Here is a 26286-nt window from a genome sequence, read left to right as displayed (position 1 = left end):
CTTGGATTACTGCAATGCTCTCTACATGGGGCTCCCCTTGAAGAGCACTCGGAGGCTCCAGTTAGCCCAGAATGCAGCTGCGCGGGTGATAGAGGGAGCGGTTCGGAGCTCCCATGTAACACCCAGCGCAGACTGCACTGGCTGCCTGTTGTCTTCCGGGTGCGCTTCAAGGTATTGGTTACCACCTTTAAAGCGCTCCATGGCTTAGGACCGGGATATTTACGGGACCGCCTACTGCCATCTTGTATCTCCCAGCGACCTGTGCGTTCTCACAGAGAGGGACTCCTTAGGGTGCCATCAGCCAAGCAATGTCGACTGGCGGCCCCCAGGGGAAGGGCCTTCTCTGTGGGGGTTCCCACCCTGTGTAACGAGCTTCCCCCTGGACTTCGACAAATACCTGACCTTCGGCCCTTTCGCAGCGAACTTAAGACTTATTTGTTTCGTCTTGCTGGACTGTCTTGAATTTTAATTTCAATTTTTAGCTGATTTTATGGGGTTTTAATTTTATATTAACTTTTAGTGTTACTTGTATTTTAATATTAGGCCAAATTTAATAAGTTTTTTAATGTTTGTTTTTAATATTGTATGTATTGCTGTATTTTTATTCTGGCTGTAAACCGCCCTGAGTCCTTCGGGAGAAGGGCGGTATACAAATTAAATTATTATTATTATTATTATTATTATTATTATTATTATTATTATTATTATTATTATTATTATTATTATTATTATTAAGAAGCTTCTTCAGTTCTGAAGAAGAAAACGAGAAGAGGAGGAGAAACGGAACTTCTTCAAAGAAAACACCAAGAAGGTCCAGTTGCCCTTTGGAAAAAGCCTCTTTGGGACAACCATGACCTGGAAGACTGAGAATCTCCATAGGGAGCTCAGGTGGAGGGGTCAAGTTAAGCTGAATATGAATAGAGACTGACAAAGATGGTGGGAATTTGCCAAGAAGAGAAGCCAAAACCAAGAAACATGAAACTCTCCAGAAGGAACTTAGCAAGGAATTTCAGAGAACTGTTAGAGGAGACTTCAAGAAGCTGTATTTATAATGACATCTGTAAAGAGTGAAGATTGAAACAAACATATTTATTTATTTATTTATTTTAGTTTAGTTTAATTTGTATCTATTGTTTGTTTAGTTTAGTTTGCATCTATTGTTTGCCTGTGTGCTGTTGTTGTTTTTTTAAATATATTTTATTAAACTTTTTTTACATTAAAAACATAAGAAAAAAAGGAAAAGGTGGTATTACTTAACAGCTATTTATTTTATTTTATTTATTTATTTATTCATATTTTTATACCGCCCTATCTCCCTAGGGACTCAGGGCGGTGTACAGCCATCTAAAAACAACATAAATATACAAAGTAAAACATTAGTCTAAAAAACTTATTAAATAGGCCGAATATTTAAAATAGACATATAAATAATAAAACCCCAATTTAAAACCAAATCTAAAATTTAAACAATTAAAATTTAAAAAATCTAGTCCAGTCCTGCGCAAATAAATAGATGTGTCTTAAGCTCGCGGCGGAAGGTCCGAAGGTCGGGAAGTTGACGAAGTCCTGGGGGAAGCTCGTTCCAGAGGGTGGGAGCCCCCACAGAAAAGGCCCTTCCCCTGGGCGTCGCCAGTCGGCACTGCCTGGCCGACGGCACCCTGAGGAGTCCCTCCCTGTGGGAGCGCACGGGTCGGTGGGAGGCATTCGGTGGCAGCAGACGGTCCCTCAAGTAACCCGGCCCTATTTGTGATGTTTTTCTTATAACAATAATCCGTGCAATGATTACAAACATTAAATTGTATGTATTTGTGTTCTTGTTTTATCTATTGTTTATACTTAGTAACTAAAGATCCTTATCTATCTCCTTTCTATCCATTTATACCACTGTTCCCATATATTATAAAATACCAATGTCTTTTTATCTTTTAAACTCAGCGTTAGTTTGTCCATTTCTGCGCAGTTCATGATCTTTTCTTTAACAAGTTTCTCTGTAGGTATACATGGCTGTTTCCAACATTGAGCGAAGGCCATCCTAGCAGCAGTTAATATGTGTAGTATTAAATATTTTATACTCATCACATATTTTTTTTTGAAAATCCCCAATAAAAGGTTCCGGTTCTAGATCCAATTGTTCATTCGTGATTTCCTGTAGCCACTCTTTAATTTTTAACCAGTATTTACGGGATTCGGAGCAGGACCACCACATATGATAATATGTTCCCTCTTTATTTTTACATTTCCAGCATATGGGGCTCATTTTGGGATACATTTTCACTAATCTCGAAGGGGGTAGGTGCCACCTGTAGAACATTTTATATGCATTTTCTTTGTATGCTGCTGATTTTGTTAATTTATAATTTCGGTTCCATATGTTCTCCCAGTCTGATAAATTTATATTATGTCCCATATTTTGACCCCATGCAATCATACATCCTTTCACTACTTCTTCTTCCAATTCTACTTCCAGCAAATATTTATAAATTTGGGTAATATTTTTTTTTGTCTGGCCCTAGTAAAATTTTATCTAATTGTTGTAGTTTAAGATATATTCCATATTCTTTTATATCTTGTTTGTATCCATTTTGTAATTACGGAGGTCTTAGGAATGGGGTGAGGTCCATGGTAGACAGTTTAAGGTTGAAGCTGTGGGGGTTTGAGGATGTAACAACTGAGTCACGTAGAGCATTCCAGGCATTGACCACTCTGTTGCCGAAGTTGTATTTTCTGTAATCGAGTTTGGAGCGGTTTACTTTGAGTTTGTATCTATTGTTTGCCTGTGTATTGTTGAGGTTGAAGCTGAAGTAGTCACTGATAGTTAGGACAATTGACTAACTGATAGTTAGTCTGATAGTTAGCAGACAATTTTGTGTACTATACTTAGGTCAGACCTTAGGCGGCATAGTTCCAGGTTGTCAAAGCCCAAAATTTTGAGCCTGGTGGTATAAGGGACTTATTGTGAGCAGAGGAGTGGAGGACTCTTCTCGTGAAATACTTATGGATCAATTGTATTGATGTCAGATATAGTGTGGATTCCAGGCATATGAGCTCTAATCAAGAATTGGTCCGGCAAAGGTTTTGTATGTCCTAGTTTGCAATACAATATTACCAGAGAAAAAGCTTCACAAGATTAGGTTAACAACTCTTAATGCCTTTTTGGCAATGCTGTTACAGTGAGCTCTGGGGCTTAGATCATTTGAGATGAATACTCCAAGATCCTTGACAGAGTGATGGTCATCTACGAGGTCATATTCACCCAGCTTGTATTTGGTGTTCTAATTTTTGTTGCCGATGTGTAGGACAGAGCATTTGTTGGTTGAGATTTAGAGTTTATTTAATTTTATTTATTTATTTCGATTTTTATACCGCCCTTCTCCCGAAGGACTCAGGGCGGTGTACAGCCAAGTAAAAATCACAGTATAAACATTAAAAGAAATTAAAACAAAACAAAATAGAGTTGCCAATTGTTTAACCATTCTGACACATAGTCAAGGTCGCTTTGTAGGGCAGCAGCATTGTCAGTCATGTTAAATAGTTTTACGTTGTCAGCAAAGAGGATGCAGCTGCTTGTAATGTGATCGCAAAGGTCATTTATGTAAAGCAGAAAGAGCATGGGTCCTAAAATGCTGCCTTGGAGGACACCGCTATTAACTGTTGCCAGATTTGATAGGGCACTCCCTATTTTGACTGCTTGTTGCCTATTTGATAGGAACACGGCTATCAACTTGTGCAGTGATCCGGAAATGCTGTAAGAGCTTAGTTTTAACAGTAGTTCATCGTGTACCACTGAATTAAAGACTTTGCAGAGGTCTATATAAATTGCATCTATTGCTTTACCCTGATCGAGTTGTGTGGTCCAAATGTTTCTGCAGTGTAGGAGTTGTAGATTACAGGGCAAATTTTTCCTGAAACTAAACTGCTTTTTAGAAAGCAGGTTGTTTGTCTCTAAGTGGAGGGTGATGGATTGGTTAATAATTGATTCCATGACTTTACAGGTGACGCAACACAGTGAGATTAGTTTGTAATTTTCTACTAGGCTACGATCTCCCTTTTGGAAGATAGGTATGACCATGGCTGATGACCATAAGTCGGGCAAGGAGCTGGTTCTGAAAGATACCTCATAGATTGTTCTTAGAGGTTTGGCTATGGCGGCAGAAAATTTTTTCAAGAAGTAAGCACATAACCCATCAGGGCCAATAGATAGAAATGGTTTTAAGTTGCCTGGTGCCGTTTCAACATTATTTACTGTAAAATCAATATGTAGTAGATCATTGCAATTAGCTGTGGTACAACTAGGAAATGTGGAGCATGAGCCATTGCTGTTTACAAAGACTGAACTGAGGAACATGTTAAAGAGGTTGGTTTTAAAAGCTTCATCATTACAGTCTTTACCATTAAGTCTTTTTAGGGGTGGGATGGATCGCAAGTCTTTAAGTTTGTTGTTTACAAAATTATAGAAGGCATGGGTGGATTTTGTACAAAGAAGGTTTTCCTTTTGTTTGCTGTGGTAATTGATGCATTCTGGCGGCATAAGGTATTGTAGCGGTTTTTAAAGTTTGCTACGTAGCCAGTTTTATTTTCTCACCAAAGATATTTTTTTTGATTGAAGCTTTCTTACTATATAAATAATTTTTATTTCCATTTTCCAACATCATATTTATGTACAAACTATTATCCATCATTAATCATTAAATTTTTATTTATTACTGATTCAGGCCTGCCCAATTGCCACTTCCTTTCTTCACAACCTCCCTCTCTACCCTCTACTACTTTCCCATCCATCCTCATCTCCTTCACTTTACTACTTCCTCTCCTCCTTCTCCACTCCTCCCTTCTTCCACCCTATCTAACCTTCTTATTCCGCTCCTCCTTCTCTACTCATTCCTACCTACTTTCTTCCCTCCTTCTACTCCTCTCTCCTTTTCTTCCTGAAATGGCAGTCGAGCATCCCCAATATCATTTAAAAATTTTTAATTTCATATCTTCAAAAATTACTGTACATTAATAATCAATCCATATATCATTTCCCCCCCTTCCCCCCCTCCTCCCCCTTCCCCCCCCAGACTTCCCAGAGCAAATACCGGGTATTATGACCAACAATCACAAACTAACGTATACAAAATATACATAACCTCCCACCTTTAAAAATTTAAAACTTTAGATCCCCTCATAATAAAAATAAAAAGATAGGAAAGAATAATAAAAAAAAGAAGAGAAGCAATACCAACTTCACATATTACTTCTTCTTACAGTCCATTTTTAAAATTAATCCATCTTCTCAAATTCAATTTTTTTCCCCACTTGTATATTCCTTCAAATTTCATAAGTCCATTTCTCAAATTACTGTCCATCTTCTCTAACTCAAATTTTTATCACTTATATATTCCTTCAATTGCCATAACATTTAATGTCCGTTCTTCTTACAGTCCATTTTAAAAATTAGTCCATCTTCTAAAGTTCAATTTTTTTTTCAGCCACTTGTATATTCCTTCAAATTTCATAAGTCCATTTCTTAATTTACAATCCAGCTTCTCAAATTCAAATTTTCATCACTTATATATTTCTTCAATTGTCATAAGATTTAATATCCAATCTTCCAATACTACTCCATCAATCAAATATCATTTCGAATAAAATCTCTCAAATATAGTATTTCCAACTTAACTTCGTAACTTTTACTATCTATAAACGTATCATTTAAAACAAATAATCATTTAAACTACATCCACAATATAACAGTAAGCAGTTAAAATCATTACATCCACATTATCAATTCATAAATTTCACTTTCCATCCTTCACAATTAAATAATATCATCCCATAAATTTATACCATACGAATAGCAAATAACAAAAATCCTATAATTTATATCCTAAACAAATCAATTCCAAAAATTAACCATAATCATCATATTCACATCTTAAACATTCCTCCCCTCTCCCATTCTATTTTCCATCATTTCCAAACCAATTAACTTAGCATCTAACAACAAAGGATTCCCACTCTTTAAAACATTAATATAAAAATGTCTTGCTTTCATAACTGAATTAAGAAAATACTTTCTGCCTCTAAAATTCACTGACAAACCCATTGGGACTTCCCATCTAAAATATATCTGATGTTTCTTAAACTCATCCACTAAAAAAGCAAATTCTCTTCTCTTTCTTAACATTTTAGGAGGAATTTCCTTCATCATTTTTATATCTTGTCCCAATATTTGGAATTTATTTTTATAAAAGGCTTGCAAAATTTCATACCTAACCTTTTTAGTTGTAAAATAAATAACCACATCCCTCGGTACTCTATTTTGTCTTGCCCACCAAGAATTAACATGATAAATTCTTTCAATATTAGTCTCAAAATCTTCCGGCTCCATACCCTTTATCTGAGCAAAGGCTTGCGTAAAAATCTCCTTTAAATTTTCCTTCCTATTTTGTTTCAACCCCCTCACCCTTATAGCATATTCCATTAATCTATATTGTAATATTATTCTTTCTTCATCTGCCCTATCTACCTTTGCCTGTATATCTTCCATCTTATTATCTAAGTTCCAATTGTTTTGATTTTTTTGAGCTTCTTCTATTTTCCTTTGCAACTCTAAATTAGCTTTATTAATTTCTGCAAGATCATCCTCCATCTGAATACAAGAGCTCAATATTTGCGCAATTGCATCCTTTATCATTTTCATTTCCCTCTTCTGCTCTTCCACCACTTCCTTAAAATCCAACATCTCTTTCTCTATTTCATCAAATTTTTGATCTATTTCTAAAAAATGACTCTCCAAAAACTCCTGTAAAGAATTTCTTAATTCCTTTTTAATTTCTTCTTTTAATTTTTGAATCTGAGCTGAAGAAATTTCAAAGTTTTTAATAACTTTTGGCACTATTTGCTTAAAAGCCATTTTTTAAAAAAAAAATATAGCTTGATAATGGACCAAGATAAAGAAAAAAAAAATTAAAAAAGAAAAATTCAAAAAACTTTTCTTCTAAATCACTATAATCCCAAAGAAGAAGAAAAAATATAAATCATAAGATTCTCGTTTCTTCCATTTAATCATTCCTATATATCTTCTATTTCGACACTAGCTGTTAGCTTTAACTTTCATTTTCAATATTGTTTTCAGTACACACATTCCACAAAACCGCCATTTGCTTTCTTCTCTCCTATCTTCGCAGCAAATATATCCTCAGGGGCTTGCAGTCTTCTTACAAACAAGTGTTAAAACTCCAGTTTCTGCTCCGTCCACGTTACAGTCCATCATAAATCAACTCCAGCCGTGGAAATTGGACGCTTCGTTTGTCCGCCATAAAGGCAGAAGCCTCGCCCAGCCAGGAGCTTATCAGGCTATAGAAGGAGAACTCCCTTATTAGGGTGTCTCAACTTCAAACCTGAATGCTCAACTTTCCTTCTTTGCCCGAAGGAGAGAATTCCAAGCTGTCGGACCCAGATTTACGATGTCCTGACAGCTCTACTGACTAGGGAGTTAGCAGCTAAATCATAGCTGCTCTCCACGAAGCGGAGCCATACCGGAAGTCCTGATTGAAGCTTTCTTATTGTTATGGGTAATTGGTTGTTTCTTTTTGGCTTTGGGTGTTATTAATGGTACATGTAGTTTGATGACTCTATCGACTTCAAGCAAAAAAGTGTTATAATGGTCTTCTGCAGTATTACAATCAGTGAACAGAAGGTACCAATCAAGAGATGTGAGGTCGGCAGCTATGAGATCATAGTTGGCTTTTTTAAAGTTATAATTTGGTGTCCCATCATTATGACCCTCTTTGCAAGGACGTAAATTGAAACGAAAATCAATCATGCTGTGGTCACTGTTGGAAAAAGGTGCTTTAACTTGTAGACCATAAATTGAGTTTAAACTATTGCAGAAGATAAGATCTTGGCAGTTGTTGAGCCTAGTGTTGTTCATTACCAATTGATCCAGCCCCAGAGTTGTAACTGTATTGTACAGGATTGCATGTATAGGTTTCAGTTGTGCATTCGTTCAGGGTCCAATTGATAAGAGGTAAATTGAGGTCACCAAGAAAGATAAGGGGGTACGGGCAGGGAGCTGCCCATGTTAGCAAAGCAGTTAACTTTTTTGTATGATCAAGGTCCTAATCAGGGGTTCTGTAACATAGTAAGAAGCGAACTGTGGTATTTAGGGACAGTTTGCAGACAATGGTCTCAGGAAGAGCAAGCTCTTGTGAAACTTTAATCTTTTTCAGATCTAGGGACTTTTTATAGAAAATAGCAACACCACCCCCTCTACGGTTTTCACAGTCAGATCAGAAAACTTGATAGTCACGTACTGTGGTAATAGAGTCTGGAAAGGATACATTCAACCAGTGGTGAAATCTGACCCAGTTTACTACCGGTTCCCTGGCTGCGCATGCCTGCTGGGTGCACACATGTGCAGTGCGTACCACACACCAAAAGCCAAAAGGAGGCATGGGGTAAGTAGAACAGTGTGTGTGGGGGTGTGATCAGCTGTGGCGCACGATCCTTTTTTTTAACTTTTAAAAGCTTGTAAAAAAAGGCTTTTAAAAATAAAAGGCTCTGATGATTGCGCGGCTCAGCCGTGATGATCAGAGCCTTTTTTAAACCTTTTAATAGCTTTTTTTAACAATCTAGTCCAGTGGTTCCCAACCAGTGTGCCGCGGCACTAAGGGGTGCCGTGAGATCTTTTGAGGGTGCCGGGAACTTTTGAGCTACGGAGATTTTAAATATCTATTTCCTTATAAGGGTGCCGGGAACTTTTGAAAGGCTTTCCAAGGGTGCCTCAAACAAGAAAAGGTTGGGAACCACTGATCTAGTCAGCTGAATAGGTTGTAAAAAATGCCTTTAAAAGTAAAAAAAAAAAGCTCTGATGATCACACGACTCAGCTGTGATGGTCAGAGCCTTTTTTTTAACCTTGTCAAAGCATTTTTTTAAAAGCAGCAGCAAGCGGGCGAGGGGATGACTGGGCCATTGGATGGGCATGGGCAGGGGGTCCCCAGGGCTCTTTGCTACCGGTTCTCTGAACCACCCGCCATTATCGCTACCGGGTTGGCTGACCTAGTCCGAACCGGGATCATTTCACCCTGCATTCAACCACGTCTCACAGACAAAGATAAGATCGAAAAGGGCCGCATTTAGTAAGAGGAGAAATGCAGACGTTTTGTTTGTGAGGCTTCTTGCGTTTACTAGCTTGCATTTAAGGTCCGCAGTGGTAGACTTGGAAGAAGTTGGGGGCGTTCATGCCTAGTTTTGGTTGTTGTGGGGCTGGTTGTTGGGACGCGGGATGCTGGTCTCGCGTTTCATATAGGCAGTGCAGTAGTCGATGTATAAGTTGGTCTCTCCTTGGTCCTGGCATCTTTTCAGCTGCGAGCGGAGCTTGTGGGTGTGGGCACGTTGTAGTACAGACAGGTCAGGCCATGAATGAAGTTTCTTATGGTTAGTACTGCTTTTGGCGAGTGAGTTTATTGTGGATATGAATTTATGTTTGCTGGTTTCACTTTTGCAAACGATTCTGCAGAAGTGTGGGGCCACTAACCAATCTGCGATGCCAGGGACCCAATTTTGAGAGCTGAAACATAAATGCTTTCAAAGAAAACACCAAGAAAGTCCAGTTTCCTGGACTTTCCAGGTGGAAAACGCACCTTTGGCACTGGGTTTGAATTGTGCTACTTTTATTCTTGTGTTCCACCATTTGACTTTTCAAGAGTTGTAGACCACCCTGAATGTTGGATGCAAATGTATTAGATAAAATGCAGGTGTCCTCGACTTACAACAGTTCATTTAGTGACTGTTTGAAGTTACAACAGCACACCTTCACACTTATGACCACTGCAGCTTCCTCATGGTTACGTGATCAAAATGCTTGGCAAATGGCTCATATTTATGACAGTTGCAGTGTCCAGGGTCATGTGATTACCTTTTCTAACCTTCTGATCAAGTCGATGGAGAAGCCAGATTCATTCAACAACCGTGTTACTAACTTAACAACTTCAGTGATTCACTTAATAGCTGTGGCAAGAAAAGTTGTAAAATGGGGCAAAACTGACAACAAATGGTTCACTTAGCAACCGAAATTTTGGGCTCAGTTGTGGTCATAACAGAAAGTATATAACAGAACAACAGAGTTGAAAGGGAGGGTCCTTGGAGGTCTTCTAATCAAACCCCTCACTTCAATCAGGAAACCCTATACCATTTCAGGCAAATGGTTGTCCAATCTCTCCTTAGAAACTTCCGGTGTTGGAGCATTCACAACTTCTGGAAGAAAGTCATTCCACTGATTAATTGTTTTAACTGTAAGTCAAAGACTACCTGTAATAATTAACCAAACCGACATTGGGCAATGATGGGGCAAGTCCACAGAATTATTCTCTTCAAGAGGTTTTTTTCTTTATACCTTTGGAAAAAGCCCAATGGCGGGAAAGTGCTGCACATGTCGAGAGCCAACCTATTCTGCAGGGCATACTGTGGGGCGTTGACTACCAGGCTGTCACAGATAATAACAATAATCAAAATAATGGTATATTCAATTATAACCATTGGGATGGGAGCTTAACAGCCGACTTCCTCTTCTTTCTCTGCTACAGACAAAGCTGAATTGAATAAGGGTCGGGACCTTAAACTGGCAGTGGCTTCAATTCGACAATTTGCTTTGGAATATGATCCAAGTTTACAAGGCAAAACTGGTAAGCAAGGAGCCAGCAGCTCAGAAACAGCTGCTGGATTGCAATACAACTGTGGCAGCTTTTAAGATCAGGCTGGAGAAGGTGCAACTAGGTTATGTCCAGTTGAGAGATTTCCTAGCAAAGCAACATCTTGTTGCACATGGCCCTGAGGCAAGAATTCACGGAAACACGGTCCCTCCGTTGTATGAGCTGCCAACGTAATAAATTCAGTGTTTTCTGAGGTCATCCTCAAAGGTCTAAATTCATACACATAATTATGGACGAGGACTTTGCAGATCTCATGTATGTTAACTGTCAGTCATTCAAAATCTTCCAGGATTTCATCTTCTTCTCTCATGGTCTCCTAGTCTCCCCAAATCTACAAGAATTGGGATATGATTTGATACTTATTGTAGATTTTTACTTCACATCTCTTGACTTGAATTGTTGCATGTTTTTAGACATGGAAGTTCTCGCTGCGGTTCATCTCCTTACGTTGCAACTGTTGAACTGGACCGAAAAGAACGAAGAGCTAGAAAAGGAACTGAGTAAGTCAATCAAGTCTGCAATCCTGTAGAATAAGGAATCGGAAAGTATTCCTGCAATCTCAAAGTGGTCTATAATCTTTAATTTCAAATACCCAACCAAAGTTTATGATACCTGATGCTTCCAAATAGCTAGTAGGTTTTGTCTCTATACCCACAGTTCCTTTTGCACAGATATTAGTCTAAACCTCTGGGATATAATTACCAAGACAGCAACATTCAAGAATGCCAAATACTAACTCTTCTATTGAGCCTGCAATAATACATACAGGTAGTCCTTGACTTATGACCACCACTGAGCCCAAAATTTATGTTGCTAAGTGAGAAATTTGTTCAGTGAGCTTTGCCCCCTTTTCTTGCCACATTTCTTGAGTGCATCACTGCAGTTGTTAAGTTAGTAACATGGTTCTTAAGGGAATCTGGCTTCCCCATTGACTTTGCTTGTCAGAAGATTGCAAAAAGTGATCACATGATCCTGAGGCACTACAACTGTCATAAATATGAACCAGTTATCAAGCATCTGAATGTAAATTGCATGATCATGGGGATGCTGCTACGGTCATAAGTGTGAAAAATGGTCATAAGTCACTTTTTCAGTGCTGTTGTGACTTTGAATGGTCACTAAATGAACTGTTATAAGTCGAGGACTAGCTGTATTGGGTTTAGTTTTTATTCCGAGACATTAGTTGATGAAGACCACATTATCATGAGAGTCTTAAATATCTGACTTTCCCATAAAAGTAACCCCTAAATTTAAACATTTTGTTAAAAAATGGAATGAACAAAAGTAGCATTTGCAAATATTCATTAATCCTGAAGGATTCCTCAGGAAAAGAAAACAAAATATTATTATTATTGGTTTATTGCACAGCCAGATGTTCAGATTCGATTTGGCATTTTTATCCTCCTGCTGAGTTCTTCCCAAAGACTTGGGATAGGCAGATGTGCTTGTTTGATGGTGTGAAAGAAATCAGCGCAGGATGTAAGCTGTTCCGAGTCAAGCTGCTTTTTGCAATTGACCGATGGCCATTTTGTCAATGCCAATGGTATTCAGGAGGTGCTGCAGTTGTTGTTTTATTATTATTTAAAATATTTTTTTAAAAATAACCCAAAAGTGCCATGGAAGAACAATGAAACATCTAGCCACTCAGAGTCACCTTCAGCCACAAGATGGATATCAAATAAATTTAATAAATAAAAATTACAGAAAACTGTACTTCCTGAAAAATACCTCCTGAAATTTTAGGAAGAGCACTGTACTCCAACAGAAGTATACAATCAACTTTGAATGTTGAATTAATTTTAAAAATTAGAATATGATAAGATTTTTGATGCAGTCTTTTTGTTTTCTCTATGGGTTCAAAGAAATTCTTACTGAACTACTACCCGGCTGGGTAGCTTTTGAAAAAAATCTCTATTACTTTTCTCAAGTACGGAAAACTTGGTTCGCTGCTCGTGATGACTGTTTAGCACGGCATACTGCAGATTTGGTTACTTGTAAATATGGTGAAGAACAAGTGAGTACAGGCAGATGTGTCACCATTTTTCTAAACCGGGTGTTTCACGAAAACGTCTCAATTATTTTTCCAAAATGGTGCTTGAAAATGGGTGCAACTAGGAAGCTGCCTGGATTCCTAACACAGGAGGGAGGAATAGATGCTGAATCTTTCTGGAGCCGCTTCTCTGTGTTGGCAGGCAGAGTGATGAGGGCAAGAGAGAAAGTGGGCAGGGGGTATCCTTGATCAGGCCTGGTTAGGATCCAAGAGGGAAGAAGGCAGGGAATTTGCTGGGAAGCGAAAAAGAGAGACAAACTGCTTTTGTGTTATTTATTGTTTAGAACAGAACAGAATAACAGAGTTAGAAGGGACCTTGGAGGTCTTCTAGTCCAACCCCCTGCTTAGGCAGGAAACCCTACACCACTTCAGACAAGTGGTTATCCAATCTTTTCTTAAAACCTTCCAGTGTTAGAGCATCCACAAATTCTGGAGGCAAGTTGTTCCACTGATTAGTTGTTCTAACTGTCAGGAAATTTCTAAAAGTTGCTTTTCACCTTGATTAGTTTCCACCCATTCCTTCTTCTCCTGCCCTCAGATGTTTTGAAGAATAGGTTGACTCCAGTGGTGAAATCTAAAAATTTTCCCTACTGGTTCTGGGGGCATGGCTTTGTGGCCATGTGACTCGGTGGATGTGGCTTGGTGGTCATGTGACTCAGTGTGCGTGCTTGGTGGTCATGTGGCTCGGTGGTCATGGCTTGGTGGTCATGTGACTGGGTGAGTGTGGCCGTCACAGACAGATGGTTATCACCAAGATAACCATCTGTCTGAGATGGTGTAGGGTTTCCTGTCTGGGCAGGGGGTTGGACTAGAAAGCCTCCAAGGTCCCTTCCAACTCTGTTGTTATTATTATTATTATTACTTCTTTGCCCTTATGACCTACAAAAAGAAAATATACCAACTATTTCGTGCAATTAATACTTAAATAAGAATAAACAAAGTACACAAAACAATAAGAAGCACACAAATACTTACCGTATATACTCGAATATAAGCCGATCCGAGTATAAGCCGAGGTCCCCAATTTTACCCCCAAAAACTGGGGTAAACTGGGGACTCGAGTATAAGCCGAGGGAGGGAAATGAGGCAGCTACCGGTCAGGGAAAGCCTCCCTCCCTCAGCCGAGAAGGCTGGCGGCTCCCCCGCCCCGCCCTCTCACTGCACCGGCAGGGCTTCCCCGCGCTAATGCAAAAGCCCGCCAAGTTTGCACCATCCGGTATAATGTGAAAAAAAGAAGAAAAAAAAAAACTCGAGTATAAGCTGTATATACTCGAGTATAAGCCGAGGGGACGTTTTTCAGCACAAAAAACGTGCTGAAAAACTCGGCTTATACTCGAGTATATACGGTACATAAGAGCAATAAAAATGTTGTCTTCAACGTCACTTCTTTGCAACAATGATAATAATGACCTACAAAAAGAAGATATACCATGACATACAAATTTAACCATTTAATACTTAAATAAGAATAAAAGAAGCGCATGGCAAAAGGGAACATATATAGGCTGGGGGTGGGATAGGTGGGCCTGAAGTGCCAAGCCAAGTGGTGGGAAATAGTGAGTGAGCTGGAAGAAGCGGTGAGTGAGCTAGAAGCAGTGAGTGGGCACGCGGGTGACTGGGTGACCAGGTGAGCATGGGCAGAGCCACCAGGTATGATTGCTACCGGTTCAGTGAACCAATGCCAATCGTCCCTAATGATTCACCCGAACTGGTCTGAACCAGAAGGATTTCACCCAGGGGTGAAATCTAAAAATTTCCCCTACTGGTTCTGTGGGCGTGGCTTAATTGGTGGGTGTGGCTTGGTGGTCAGATGGCTGAGTGGGTGTGGCCAATAACAATAAATAATAAAAATAATAAAGTATAAAAAAACAATAAGAGGTACCAAAAACCAACTTTCACACTTTACACACACACAACACAACTGACTCACACACAATGTAAAAGCAGCTGCACTTCACACTTCACATAGCCACAAAAAGCTCAAAAACCAGCTTTTTTTTTTTGAATTTATATCCCACCCTTCTCCGAAGACTCAGGGCGGCTTACATTGTGTTAAGCAATAGTCTTCATCCATTTGTATATTATATACAAAGTCAACTTTTATTGCCCCCAACAATTGGGTCCTCATTTTACCTACCTTATAAAGGATCGAAGGCTTTCACACTTTACACTTTACACACACACAACATAACACAACACAACTGACTCACAAATGCAAAAGCAGCTGCACTTCGCACTTCACATAGCCACAAAAAGCTCAAAAACTGACTTTCACACTTTACACACACACAACACAACTGATACATACACACACACAATACCACATACAGCTTTCTGAGATTTTTTGTGTTTGTGTAGTTAGAGTGAAACACTACAGAAACACAGCAAATCTCAGAAAGCTGCACAAATATTTTATTTTATTATTAAGGTTTGTGGACTTCAATTCCCAGAATTCCTCAGCTAGGAAAGCCAGCCAGCATTAATCACTCAGTGATGAAATATATTAGCTAAGTTAGATTAGTTCTGTCTGGTACTGAAAATGTAACTTGGGGCTTTCCGGCTGTGAAAAAAGCCATGAGGTCGATCAGTAATCAGGTAAGTGTCTTCTACAGAAAACATGTTTTTTAAGGTTCTGCTGATGAGGAACTCAGGTCAGATCCCCAGAGTAGCCTTTAATTTTTATTGTTTTTTTAAGTTTAAAGGCTCTGCCGATCTCAGCTGAGGGGTGGGATCCTCAAAGGCTTTTTTTTACTTTTAAAGGCCTGTTTCGGCTGAAGCAAAACCAGCTTTTAAAAGTAAAAAAACCAACCTCTGCAGATGGTGTGGCTCAGCAGAGGTGGGGGGGGGCGGGGCCAGGGATTTTTGCTACCGGTCCTCCGAACCAGCAGCCGCCATCGCTACCGGATCGCGCGAGTCGGTCCAATCCAGGAGCATTTCCCCCCTGATTTCATCCCTGGTTGACTCCCTCTTCTCTGTGGCAGCCCTTGAAATATTGGAACACTGCTATCCTGTCTCCCCTAGTCTTTCTTTTCATTAAACTAGACATAACCAGTTCCTGCATCTGTTCTTTATGTTTTAGCCTCCAGGCCCCTAATCATCTTTGTTGCTTTTCTCTGCACTCTTTCTAGAGTCTCTACATATTTTTTACATCGTGGTGACCAAAACTGAATGCAGTATTCCAAGTGTGGCCTTACCAAGGCCTTATAAAGTGGTATTAACACTTCATGTGATCTTGATTCTATCCCTCTGTTTATGCAGCCCAGAACTGTGTTGGCTTTTTTGGCAGCTAGTCACACTTCTGGTTCATATTTAAATGATTGTCCACTAGGACTCCAAGATCCCTCTCAGTTACTACTATTGAGCAACGTACCACATATACTGTACCTGTGGATTTTGTTTTTCTTGACTAAACGTAGAGCCTTACTTTTTTCACTGTTGAATTTCATTTTGTTAGATAGCGCCCAATGTTCAAGTCTGTCAAGATCCTTCTGTAGCTTGAGCCTATCTTCTGGAGTGTTGGCTATTCCTGCTAGAATAGAATAGAATTTTTTTTTAATTGGCCAAGTGTGATTGGACACACAAGGAATTTGTCTTTGTGCATACGCTTTCGGTGTACATAAAAGAAAAGATACCTTCCTCAAGGTACAACACTTAAAATACCTAATGATAGTCATAGGGTACAAATTTAACACTTAATGATATAACACTTAATGGTAGTCATAGGCTACAAATAAGCAATCAGGAAACAATCAATATCAATATAGATCATAAGGATTACCAGCAACAAAGTTACAGTCAAACAGTCATAAGTGGAAGGAGATGGGTTATGGCAACGATGAGAAGATTAATAGTAGTGCAGATTTAGTAAATAGTTTGACAGTGTTGAGGGAATTATTTGTTTAGCAGAGTGATGGCCTACGGGAAAAAACTGTTCTTGTGTCTAGTTGTTCTGGTGTGCAGTGCTCTATAGCATCGTTTTGAGGGTAGGAGTTGAAACAGTTTATGTCCAGGATGCGAGGGATCTGCAAATATTTTCACGGCCCTCTTCTTGATTCGTGCAGTATACAGGTCCTCAATGGAAGGCAGGTTGGTAGCAATTATTTTTTCTGCAGTTCTAATTATCCTCTGAAGTCTGTGTCTTTCTTGTTGGGTTGCAAAACCGAACCAGACAGTTATAGAGGTGCAAATGACAGACTCAATAATTCCTCTGTAGAACTGGATCAGCAACTCCTTGGGCAGTTTGAGCTTTCTGAGTTGGCGCAGAAAGAACATTCTTTGCTGTCCTTTTTTGATGATGTTTTTGATATTAGCTGTCCATTTTAGATCTTGCGATATGGTAGAACCTAGAAATTTGAAGCTTTCTACTGTTGATACTGTGTTGTCTAGTATTGGGAGAGGTGGAAGTATAGGAGGGTTTCTCCTAAAGTCTACCACCATTTCTACGGTGGTTTTGAGTGTGTTCAGTTCCAGATTGTTTCGGTCGCACCATAAGGCTAGTCGTTCAACCTCTCATCTATATGCAGATTCATCATTGTCTCGAATGAGACCAATCACTGTTGTGTCATCTGCGAACTTAAGTAGTTGAAGAGATGGATCGTTGAAGATGCAGTCATTGGTATACAGAGAGAAGAGAAGTGGGGAGAGCACACAGCCTTGGGGGGCCCCTGTGCTAGTTGTACAGATATCTGATGTGATTCTGCTTAGCTTCACCTGCTGCTTCCTATTTGTTAGGAAGCTTGTGATCCACTTACAAGTCTGTTCAGGTACCTGTACTGGTTTAGCTTAGTTAGAAGAGTGTCTGGGATGATGGTATTGAATGCTGAACTAAAGTCTACAAAGAGGACCCTTGCATAGGTCTTTGGTGATTCAAGATGTTGTAGGATGTAGTGCAGAGCCATATTAACAGCATCATCTGTTGATCTATTTGCTTGGTATGCAAATTGCAAGGGGTCTAACAGCGGATCCGTGATGGTTTTCAAGTGGGACAGCACTAGCCTTTCAAAGGTTTCATGACTACAGATGTTAACGCAACTGGTCTGTAGTCATTCAGTTCCTTGATGGTGGGCTTCTTCGGCACTGGGATGATGGTAGAGCATTTGAAGCAAGAAGGAGCATAGCACATCTCTTGTGATTTTTTGAAGATATGGGTGAAGATGGGGGCCAATTGGTCAGCACAAACTTTTAAGCAAGGAGTTATCTTGTCTGGGCCTGGAGCTTTTCCTGGCTTTTGTCTGTGAAATAGGTCCTGCACTTCCTTTTCTGAGATCACTAGGGGTTGTGAACCCAATGGGATGGGGTCAGTTGTAGGAGGCTTGGCGTTGGTGTGTCTGAGATGGGGGTTGTGGAGATAGGTGACTGTAGTTTCCTTTCAAACCTGCGGTAAAACTCATTCAGGTCATCTGCCAGTTGTTGATTACCTTCAGCCTGGGAAGGAGGTTTGCCGTAGCCGGTAATATTTTTAAGAGTTTTCCACATGTTTGCTGGTTCATTTGTTGAGAACTGATTCTTTTCAGAGTAGCTTCTTTTTGCTGCTCTGATCTCCCTTGTTAGTATATTTCTGGCCTGATTGTACAGCATTTCTGGCCTGATTGTACAGCATTTTATCACCTTTTCTGTAGGCTTCCTCTTTGGAATGACGTAGCTGCTTAAGTTTAGGTGTGAACCAAGGTTTGTTGTTACTGTATATTTGCAAGTTCCTTATCAGTACACATAGGTCTTCACAGAAGCTGACATATGATGTTACAGTATCTGTGAGTTCATCCAGGTCTGCAGAGATATCTTCAAAAATATTCCAATCAGTGCAGTCAAAACAGGCCTGTAGCTTTAATTTTGCCTCCTCAGTCCAGGTCTTCATTGATTTAATTGTTGGTTTTGTGGTTTTACGTCTTTGCCTGTAAGCAGGTACAAGGTGAATCATGCAATGATCAGCGTGTCCTACAGCTGCTCATGGTACAGACCAATAAGCATCTTTTAGTGTTGTGTAGCAATGGTCTAAAGTATTCTTGCCTCTGGTGGGACAATTGACATGCTGAACGTATTTTGGTAGCTTGCTGTCATCTGCAGATTTGATGAGTTCTCCATCTATCTCCTTGTTCAAATCATTGATAAAGATGTTGAAGATGTATGTTTCTAGATGTTCACTGATGGGCCTAAAACAGAGCCTTGGGATACCCCACTGCACGCTTCCCTCCATGTAGATGCAGTTCCATTGACGACTATGTGTTGAGTGTGGTTGGTCAGCCAGTTATGAATCCATCTGGTGGTGATGCTGTCTAACCCACATTTTTCTATTCTATCTAGTAGGTTATGGTCTACTTTTTCAAATGCCTTACTGAAATTCAAGTAAATTATATCGACAGTATTCCTCTGGTCCACTAATTTTGTCACTTTGTCAAAGAATGCAATAAGGTTATTCTGGCATGATCTGTTTTTAACAAACACATGTTGGCTTCTGGTTATTACTTTGTTTGTTTCTAGATGTTCACTGATTCATTGCTTGATTATCTTTTCCAGAAACTTCCCTGGTATTGAGGTCAGGCTGATAGGTCTGTAGTTTCCTGGTTCTATTTTTTTCCCTTTTTTGAAGATGGGAACTACATCAGCTCTTTTCCAGTCCTCTGGCAGTTCCCCAGTGCTCCAGGATCTTTGAAAGATATAGTTCAGTGTTTCTGAGAACTCGTCTGCAAGTTCCTTCAGAACTTTGGGGTGTAATCCATTTAGTCCTAGTGATTTGAACTCGTCGAGGGTAGACAGAGGATGTGGTGGCTCAGTGGCTAAGATGCTGAGCTTGTCAATCGAAAGGTCGATAGTTCAGCAGTTCGAATCCCTAGTGACACATAACGGGGTGAGCTCCTGTTAGTTGTCCCAGCTTCTGCCAATCTAGCAGTTCAAAACCATGTAAAAAATGCAAGTAGAAAAATAGGGACCACCTTTGGGGGGGAAGGTAACAGCATTCCGTCCTCCTTTGGCATTTAGTCATGCCGGCCACATGACCATGGAGATGTCTTCGGATAGTGCTGGCTCTTTGGCTTTGAAACGGAGATGAGCACCGCCCCCTAGAGTCAGGAACGACTAGCACATATGTGCAAAGGGAACCTTTACCTTTACCTTTAGGGTAGACAGGTGTTCACTTACCATTTTCTTTCCTATTTTAACTTGTGTTCCTAATCTTTTTTTGTGGTGCTGTTTTTTCCTTTTGTGTAAAGACAGACACAAAAAACAAGTTAAATAGTTCTGCTTTCTCCCTGTTGCTTATCACCTTCTTGCCACTTTCTCCCATTAATGGACCAATAGTTTCCTTGGCTTTTTTCTTGTTTTTAACATGTTTCTCTTCCTCTCCCCTTTTTTTTATTTATTTGTCACAACATTATATATAAGCATAAGCATGAAATAACTATACAATATATAAGCATATATATATATAATCATAAGTATGTAATAACTATATATCCTCTTCTCCTCTCCTGCTTGACTTAGATGAAATTTTCTTTTGAAAGGATGGATGAGAAGAGCATGCTCCTTCCTCCCAGGGTGCACAGAAAAGGGGAAGCTGTGTTGCTTATTGTGCAGAACAAAAGAAAATATTGGGGGGGGGGTGGAGGAGAAAGGGAAAGGAGGAAGAAGGGAGGGAGGGAGGGAGGGAGGAGAAAGGGAGATTAAGAGAAAGGAAGAGAGAGAGGTGATGGGAAGGAAAGGAAGGAAGAGAAAGAAAGAAAGAAAAAAAGAAAGAAAGAAAGAAAGAAAGAAAGAAAGAAAGAAGGAAGGAAGGAAGGAAGGAAGGAAGGAAGGAAGGAAGGAAGGAAGGAAGGAAGGAAGGAAGGAAGGAAGGAAGGAAGGAAGGAGGGAGGGAGGGAGGGAGGTTGAAAAAAAAAAAGGTTTTAAAAGGCTCCTCTGGTGATCCCAGCTGAGTTCCTCATCACCAGAACTTAAAAATCATGTTTTCTACAAACTCTTTGGCCAAAGAGCTTGTATAAAACCTCTTTTTAAGAGGTTCTGGGCTGTGATAAGGCACTTACCTAATTACTGATGTAAAACAGGGCTTTCCCAGCCGGAAAGGAGCAGTTTCAGCAGGCAGGCAGATTCAGTTGCTGGCTAATCCATCTCCTCAGTCAGCAACTGAATCTGCCTGCTTTGCTGGCTGAAGAACTCTGAAGTCCACAAACCTTAAAATTACTAAGGTTGGAGACCCCTGATCTAAAAAATATAAATATAAATAAAATAAAATAATAAAATAAAATATTTGTGCAGCTTTCTGAGATTTGGTGTGTTTCTGTAGTGTTTCACTCTAACTACACAAACACACAAAATCTCACAAAGCTCTCTGTGGCATTTTGTGTGTGTGTGAGTCAGTTGTGTTGTGTTGTGTGTGTGTAAAGTGTGAAAGTTGGTTTTTGAGCTTTTTGTGGCTGTGTGAGGTTCCTGCTTGTTGCAGGGGCCATTTTGGGTGAAGAGCAGCTGCTTTTACATTGTGTGTGAGTCAGTTGTGTTGTGGTGTGTGTGTGTAAAGTGTGAAAGTTGGTTTTTGGTACCTCTTATTGTTTGATATACTTATGATGTTTTGGGGGTGCGCCCTCGCTTTTTAAGAGCGATCGCGCGCTCCGGCCACTCAGACTTTTCCCGTTCCCCGAGTGGCCAGAGTACTCAGGACTTGGGCCTCCGGCTGATGTTATGCAATGCAAGGTCCGTGGTGAACAAAGCCCCCCTGATTTTAGATCTAATTCAGGAGGGGACCATGGACATTATGGGCATTACGGAGACCTGGTTGGGCATGGAAGGGGGGGTCCCCCTAGTTGAGATGAGCCCACCAGGTTTCCGAGCATTCCATCAGCCGAGGGCCCAAGGTAGGGGTGGGGGGGTGGCGGTCATTATCAAGAAAAGCCTGGAACCAAGGGAGACCACTGTGCTTCAGATAGCTGGTTGTGAATCCCTCTATGTGAAGTGGGGTCGTAAAACTCAGGTGGGCTTGTTGATCACATACCTGGCTCCTTGCTGCGTGACAACAGCCCTGCCCGAGCTGTTGGAGATGCTTGCCGGGTTGGCAGTTGAAACCTTTAGACTGTTGGTCATGAGGGATTTCAATTTGCCATTGGCTGGCGTGGCATCCTCGACGGCCCGGGAGTTCATGGCTTCCATGACGGCCATGGACCTGACTCAATTAATGGACGGCCCTACTCACATCGGGGAAGGCACACTAGATCTGATTTTTGTCTCAGGCCAGTGGTTGAATGATCTGATACTAAATGATTTAGTCGTTGATCCTTTGTCATGGTCAGATCATTCTCTTCTTCGTCTGGACTTTCGGACCGCTACTCAACACCGCAGGGAGACGGAACCAGAGAGGTTCCTGACAGAGCTTGGGCCATTTCCTGAGAATCTGGCCCACAGCACCAAGGTTTGTTGTTACTGTGTATTCGCAAGTTCCTTGTAGGTACACATAGGTCTTCACAGAAGCTGACATATGATGTTACAGTATCTGTGAGTTCATCCAGGTCTGCAGAGGTATCTTTAAAAATATTCCAATCAGTGCAGATTTTATGGATTTAAAATTTTTTATTAGTTTCATAGGGTTTGAATGTATTTTAAAACTGGGCCAAATTTAATAAGTTTTTTAATGTTTGTTTTCAGTAGTATTGTATGTATTTTGATTGTCATTTTATTTTGGCTGTAAACCGCCCTGAGTCCTTCGGGAGAAGGGCGGTATACAAATTAAAATATTATTATTATTATTATTATTATTATTATTATTATTATTATTATTATTATTAATTGGCCATGACCACCAAGCCACGACCACCAATTAAGCCACGCCCACAGAACTGGTAGGGAAAATTTTTAGATTTCACCCCTGCTCTGGAGGACCTCCGGGGGGTAGGTGGGAAAGGCTGTTTTCGTCCTCCCCAGACTCCTAGAGAGGCCCTGGAGCCAGGTGAGAAAGAAAAATGGGCCTACCGGGCCATCGCGTGTCAGGAGCAGGGAAGCTGAGCTCGCGCACCCACTGATATGGCTCTGCGTGCCACCTGTGGCACGTGTGCCATAGGTTCACCGTCACGGGTATAGGGTTCCCTTCCTGAGCAGAGGATTGGACTGGAAAACCTCCAAGGTCCCTTCCAACTCTGTTATTCTGTCCTTTGTGAATTCCTGGCGTTATAATCTGAGAACACAGGAAGAGTGTGTTCCACAAAGTGTTTTTCACCAAATGACTGTTGCTTTATCTCATAGATCAGGGAAACTCAAGGCCCGAGGGCCGGATCCGGCCCGCAGGGTGCTTAAATCCAGCCCGTGAGGCTGGCCTGGAAATATCAAAGGACCAACCCGCACTGCCTCTGCCAGTTAAAACGGGCCAGGTTTTTGGCCGGCAAAGTGCTGCAGGAGGCTGTTCAGGCTGAAAATGGGGCAGAGGAGGCTGTGCACTGGACCCCTGTGCCCTGTTTTGGCTGGCAAGGTGCTGCAGGAGGCATCCATCCCATCTTTCTCCCCCGTGCTCCCTGGAGAACTACAATGCTGATCCAGCCCTCAAAGAAATCCAGTTTGACAACCTTGCCATAGATTATCAGAGCCCCTGAAGGTTGGGAAGGGGAGAGGCTCAGTCAGCCCTTAATGGGGTCTCAGGACGAATCCTGGGCCACATATGTTCCTCCCTTAAGCCTATCAATTTCCACTAAACTTTATCTCTCCCCCCCCCACCCCTTTTTCTTTCCTGTCCTTCCCTTCTAACTCCTCCCTTCATCCATCCATCCATCCATCCATCCTCGATCTATCTACATCTAATTTTCCTTCCTCAAGGGCTTTATAGATGAGATGGTAACTCAAACAAAGCACAACTATTGGCTTGGACTCATGAAGAACAATAGTGTTACCGGTGGCCTCTTGTGGATAAATGGAGTAGTTCCAAAAGAAAGGTAAGTTTTCAAACAAAATCTAATTATGTGACAGTTGTGCATCAGAGTTTTATGCCCACCACCCTCCCCTCAAGACCCGCCTCAGTCCTGGCAGACCAGCTGTTGGATTTATACATCATGGTAAGTGAGTGCTAACATGGGGGTCAGCTTGAGGGATACCCCAAACCAAGCAACAGGAATGTACGTAGCAGAGCAGGAGAGTTGCTAACCACGATTGTCTGTGCAGTGCAAAGTGCAGTTTCAAGTGAACAGTCACAGATGGTCACCCAAAGGCAGGAAGTCTAACAAACCACATCGATCAACAGAATGAGAAGCGCCCAAGGGCCATTTCAGAATGAGGGCGGTTGAGGAACAGAATCCAAGTTTATTTATTTGATTTTCATCCCACCTTTATTACTTTGATAAAAAATTCAAGGCGGCAGACCTACCTAATACTGCTTCCTATTTTCCTCACAACAACCCTGCGAGGTGGGCTGCATTGGAAGAGAGTGACTGGCCCAATGTCAGCCAACCAGCTTTCATGCCTAAGACGGGACTAGAACTCACCATCTCCTGGTTTCTAGGCCAGCACTTTCACCACTCTAGCAAACGGGCTCTTGCTGGGCAAGGAAATCATTATGGGGCTGAAAGAAAGGAGGTTGGATCCCAGAAGCATGAATCAATCCAGCCATGGCCCCAACCCAGAAAAATCTAGCCTGGGTCCAAGAGGACGTGATTGGCCAACCCTTTGCTTCTACGAGCATTGTCCAGAAAGAACTGGGCTGTTTCCTGAGCGATGCCTTTGCCAGGCCGATTGGGTAAACAAACCCACCACTAACCGGATGCTGATACATCCTGCCCTTGGGAAGTTTGGTAATAAAATCCAGTGATATGGTTTCCAGAGGCTACAGCAGGCCACGCACTTTTTGGGAGCAGATCTTTGGTGCTTTCTGAGCTTGGCTGTTTTCTTGCAGCCATTTTGTTACCCAAACTGGGTAACACCATCAGATGGCACTAGCCCTGATGATGTCAGCTAGTTAGGTAATGAAATGTCTTGCAAGAAAACAATGAAGCTCAGAGAGCACCGTTTCAACCCTGAGCTACAAAGATTCTCTTTTATTAGATCAACTTCTACCGCAGATCTGACAAAGTGAAATATAACCCCTAGCATCTCCCCTGACAGGTGACCACTAGAAGTCCCTATGGACCTCCTGTTGAATTTCAAATATCCACTCACCCCCTCCCCCAATGCCCTGCTGTAAATTTGCCAGTGACAAGTTTTCTATTTCATACGGACAGAAAATCCTAACCCATTGTGACTGTGATTTGGCTGCAGGAGAAGGGGATATTTATTGAACTTGTAAAATATATCTAGATCTAGAGCAAATCTAAACCCGGATCTAGATCTCTACATTTCTATCTCTAAATCTAGCTCCATCTCTATCTAGAGCTAGATGGGGACTGATGAGTATTGCTTTTTTTTCCCCCCCCCAGGTTCTGGGCTAAAGGCCAGCCTAATGGTGGAAGCAGAGAAACCTGCGTTGTCTCCATACCTCCCTGCAGGAGTAAGGCCTGTTGGCATGATGCTCCTTGCAAGGAGTCAAGATACTTTTGTTGTAAGATGCAGCCAAATCGCAGGTGGATGTACTAGCTAATGTACGGTGGAAACTGATGATAAGATCTCCAATCCCAGCTGCAATGGCATTAATAAATCCATTGTGTGAACCAAATTTTGCCCATTTCCTTTTCTCTGCCAGTTTCCTACTTGTTCTTATCATTTGGACAAACTATATCTTATACCATCTGAAGAAGTGTATTGAGATGTGATAAGTTGTGCTTTGCTGAATTAGTGGTACAGAATGAAAGCCCAGAATAAATAATCAAGGCTCTTTGCAGCCTTTATGATTCAGGTTTCACTGGAAAGACTCCTTCTGAAGCATATAGAAACCTGAAGCCTTTAAGCAACTGCAGGTTGTCCATCAGTCACACCGCTCCCTGGACCAACAAGCCCTGCTCACAGTCACCCAGAACACAAGCAGCCTCCATCCTGATTACTGCAAGGCCCTCCACATGGGGCTGCCCTTGAAAGGTATCCAGAAGCTTTGATTGGTTCAAAATACATTGGCCCACGTGGTTCTTAGCGAGTCTAAGATTCACTTCTCTTGCAGGGACTGTATTGGTTGCCGATTTGCTTCCAGGTCCAATTCAAGATGCTGGTTGCCATCTTTAACACCCTACATGGCCTGGGACCCAGTTATTTGAAGGACCGTCTTTTCCCAGTTTTTTATTTTTATTTATTTTATTTTGTCACAACAATATATATAAGTATCATACAAAAAGATTATATAGTATATAAACATATATATTAGTAAATATTAGGAGGTATAAGCATATATATATATTTGTTTTCTGAGGTTTTCTGAGGACCAGAAGCCAGACCGCAGCTGCAACATTAGCCATTTCAAACCCCTCCAATCCATACATGCAGCAGACTGACACCCACTATGAAGATGTAGCACCACCACAAAGCCAAACAACAGCTATGCAGCTCACCAGCTCAAATCCCCCTGCAACACAGACTAAATTGAGCACAACCAAGCCCCCACCCAAACAGGACACACCCCCATCCAATCAGAGCACAAAAAAACCTCCATCCAATCA

The 26286-nt window shown here is 41.0% G+C and overlaps 1 protein-coding gene across 1 annotated transcript in view; it reads left to right on the top strand.

Annotated features, from left to right (window-relative positions):
• The window catches only part of LOC131203123 (uncharacterized), a 42134-nt gene that overhangs the window by 4946 nt on the left and 10902 nt on the right, over window positions 1–26286 (top strand). The window contains exons 3-7 of the mRNA XM_058193065.1: window positions 10573–10671; window positions 11112–11198; window positions 12561–12712; window positions 24210–24498; window positions 25120–25190. Of these exons, the coding sequence (XP_058049048.1) occupies window positions 10573–10671; window positions 11112–11198; window positions 12561–12712; window positions 24210–24498; window positions 25120–25190 (698 nt within the window). The remainder of the gene's footprint in view (window positions 1–10572; window positions 10672–11111; window positions 11199–12560; window positions 12713–24209; window positions 24499–25119; window positions 25191–26286) is intronic.

The sequence above is a fragment of the Ahaetulla prasina genome, chromosome 8 (genome assembly GCF_028640845.1).
Source record: "Ahaetulla prasina isolate Xishuangbanna chromosome 8, ASM2864084v1, whole genome shotgun sequence".
Classification (NCBI taxonomy): Eukaryota; Metazoa; Chordata; class Lepidosauria; order Squamata; family Colubridae; genus Ahaetulla; species Ahaetulla prasina.
This window is presented reverse-complemented; position numbering and strand designations above follow the sequence as displayed.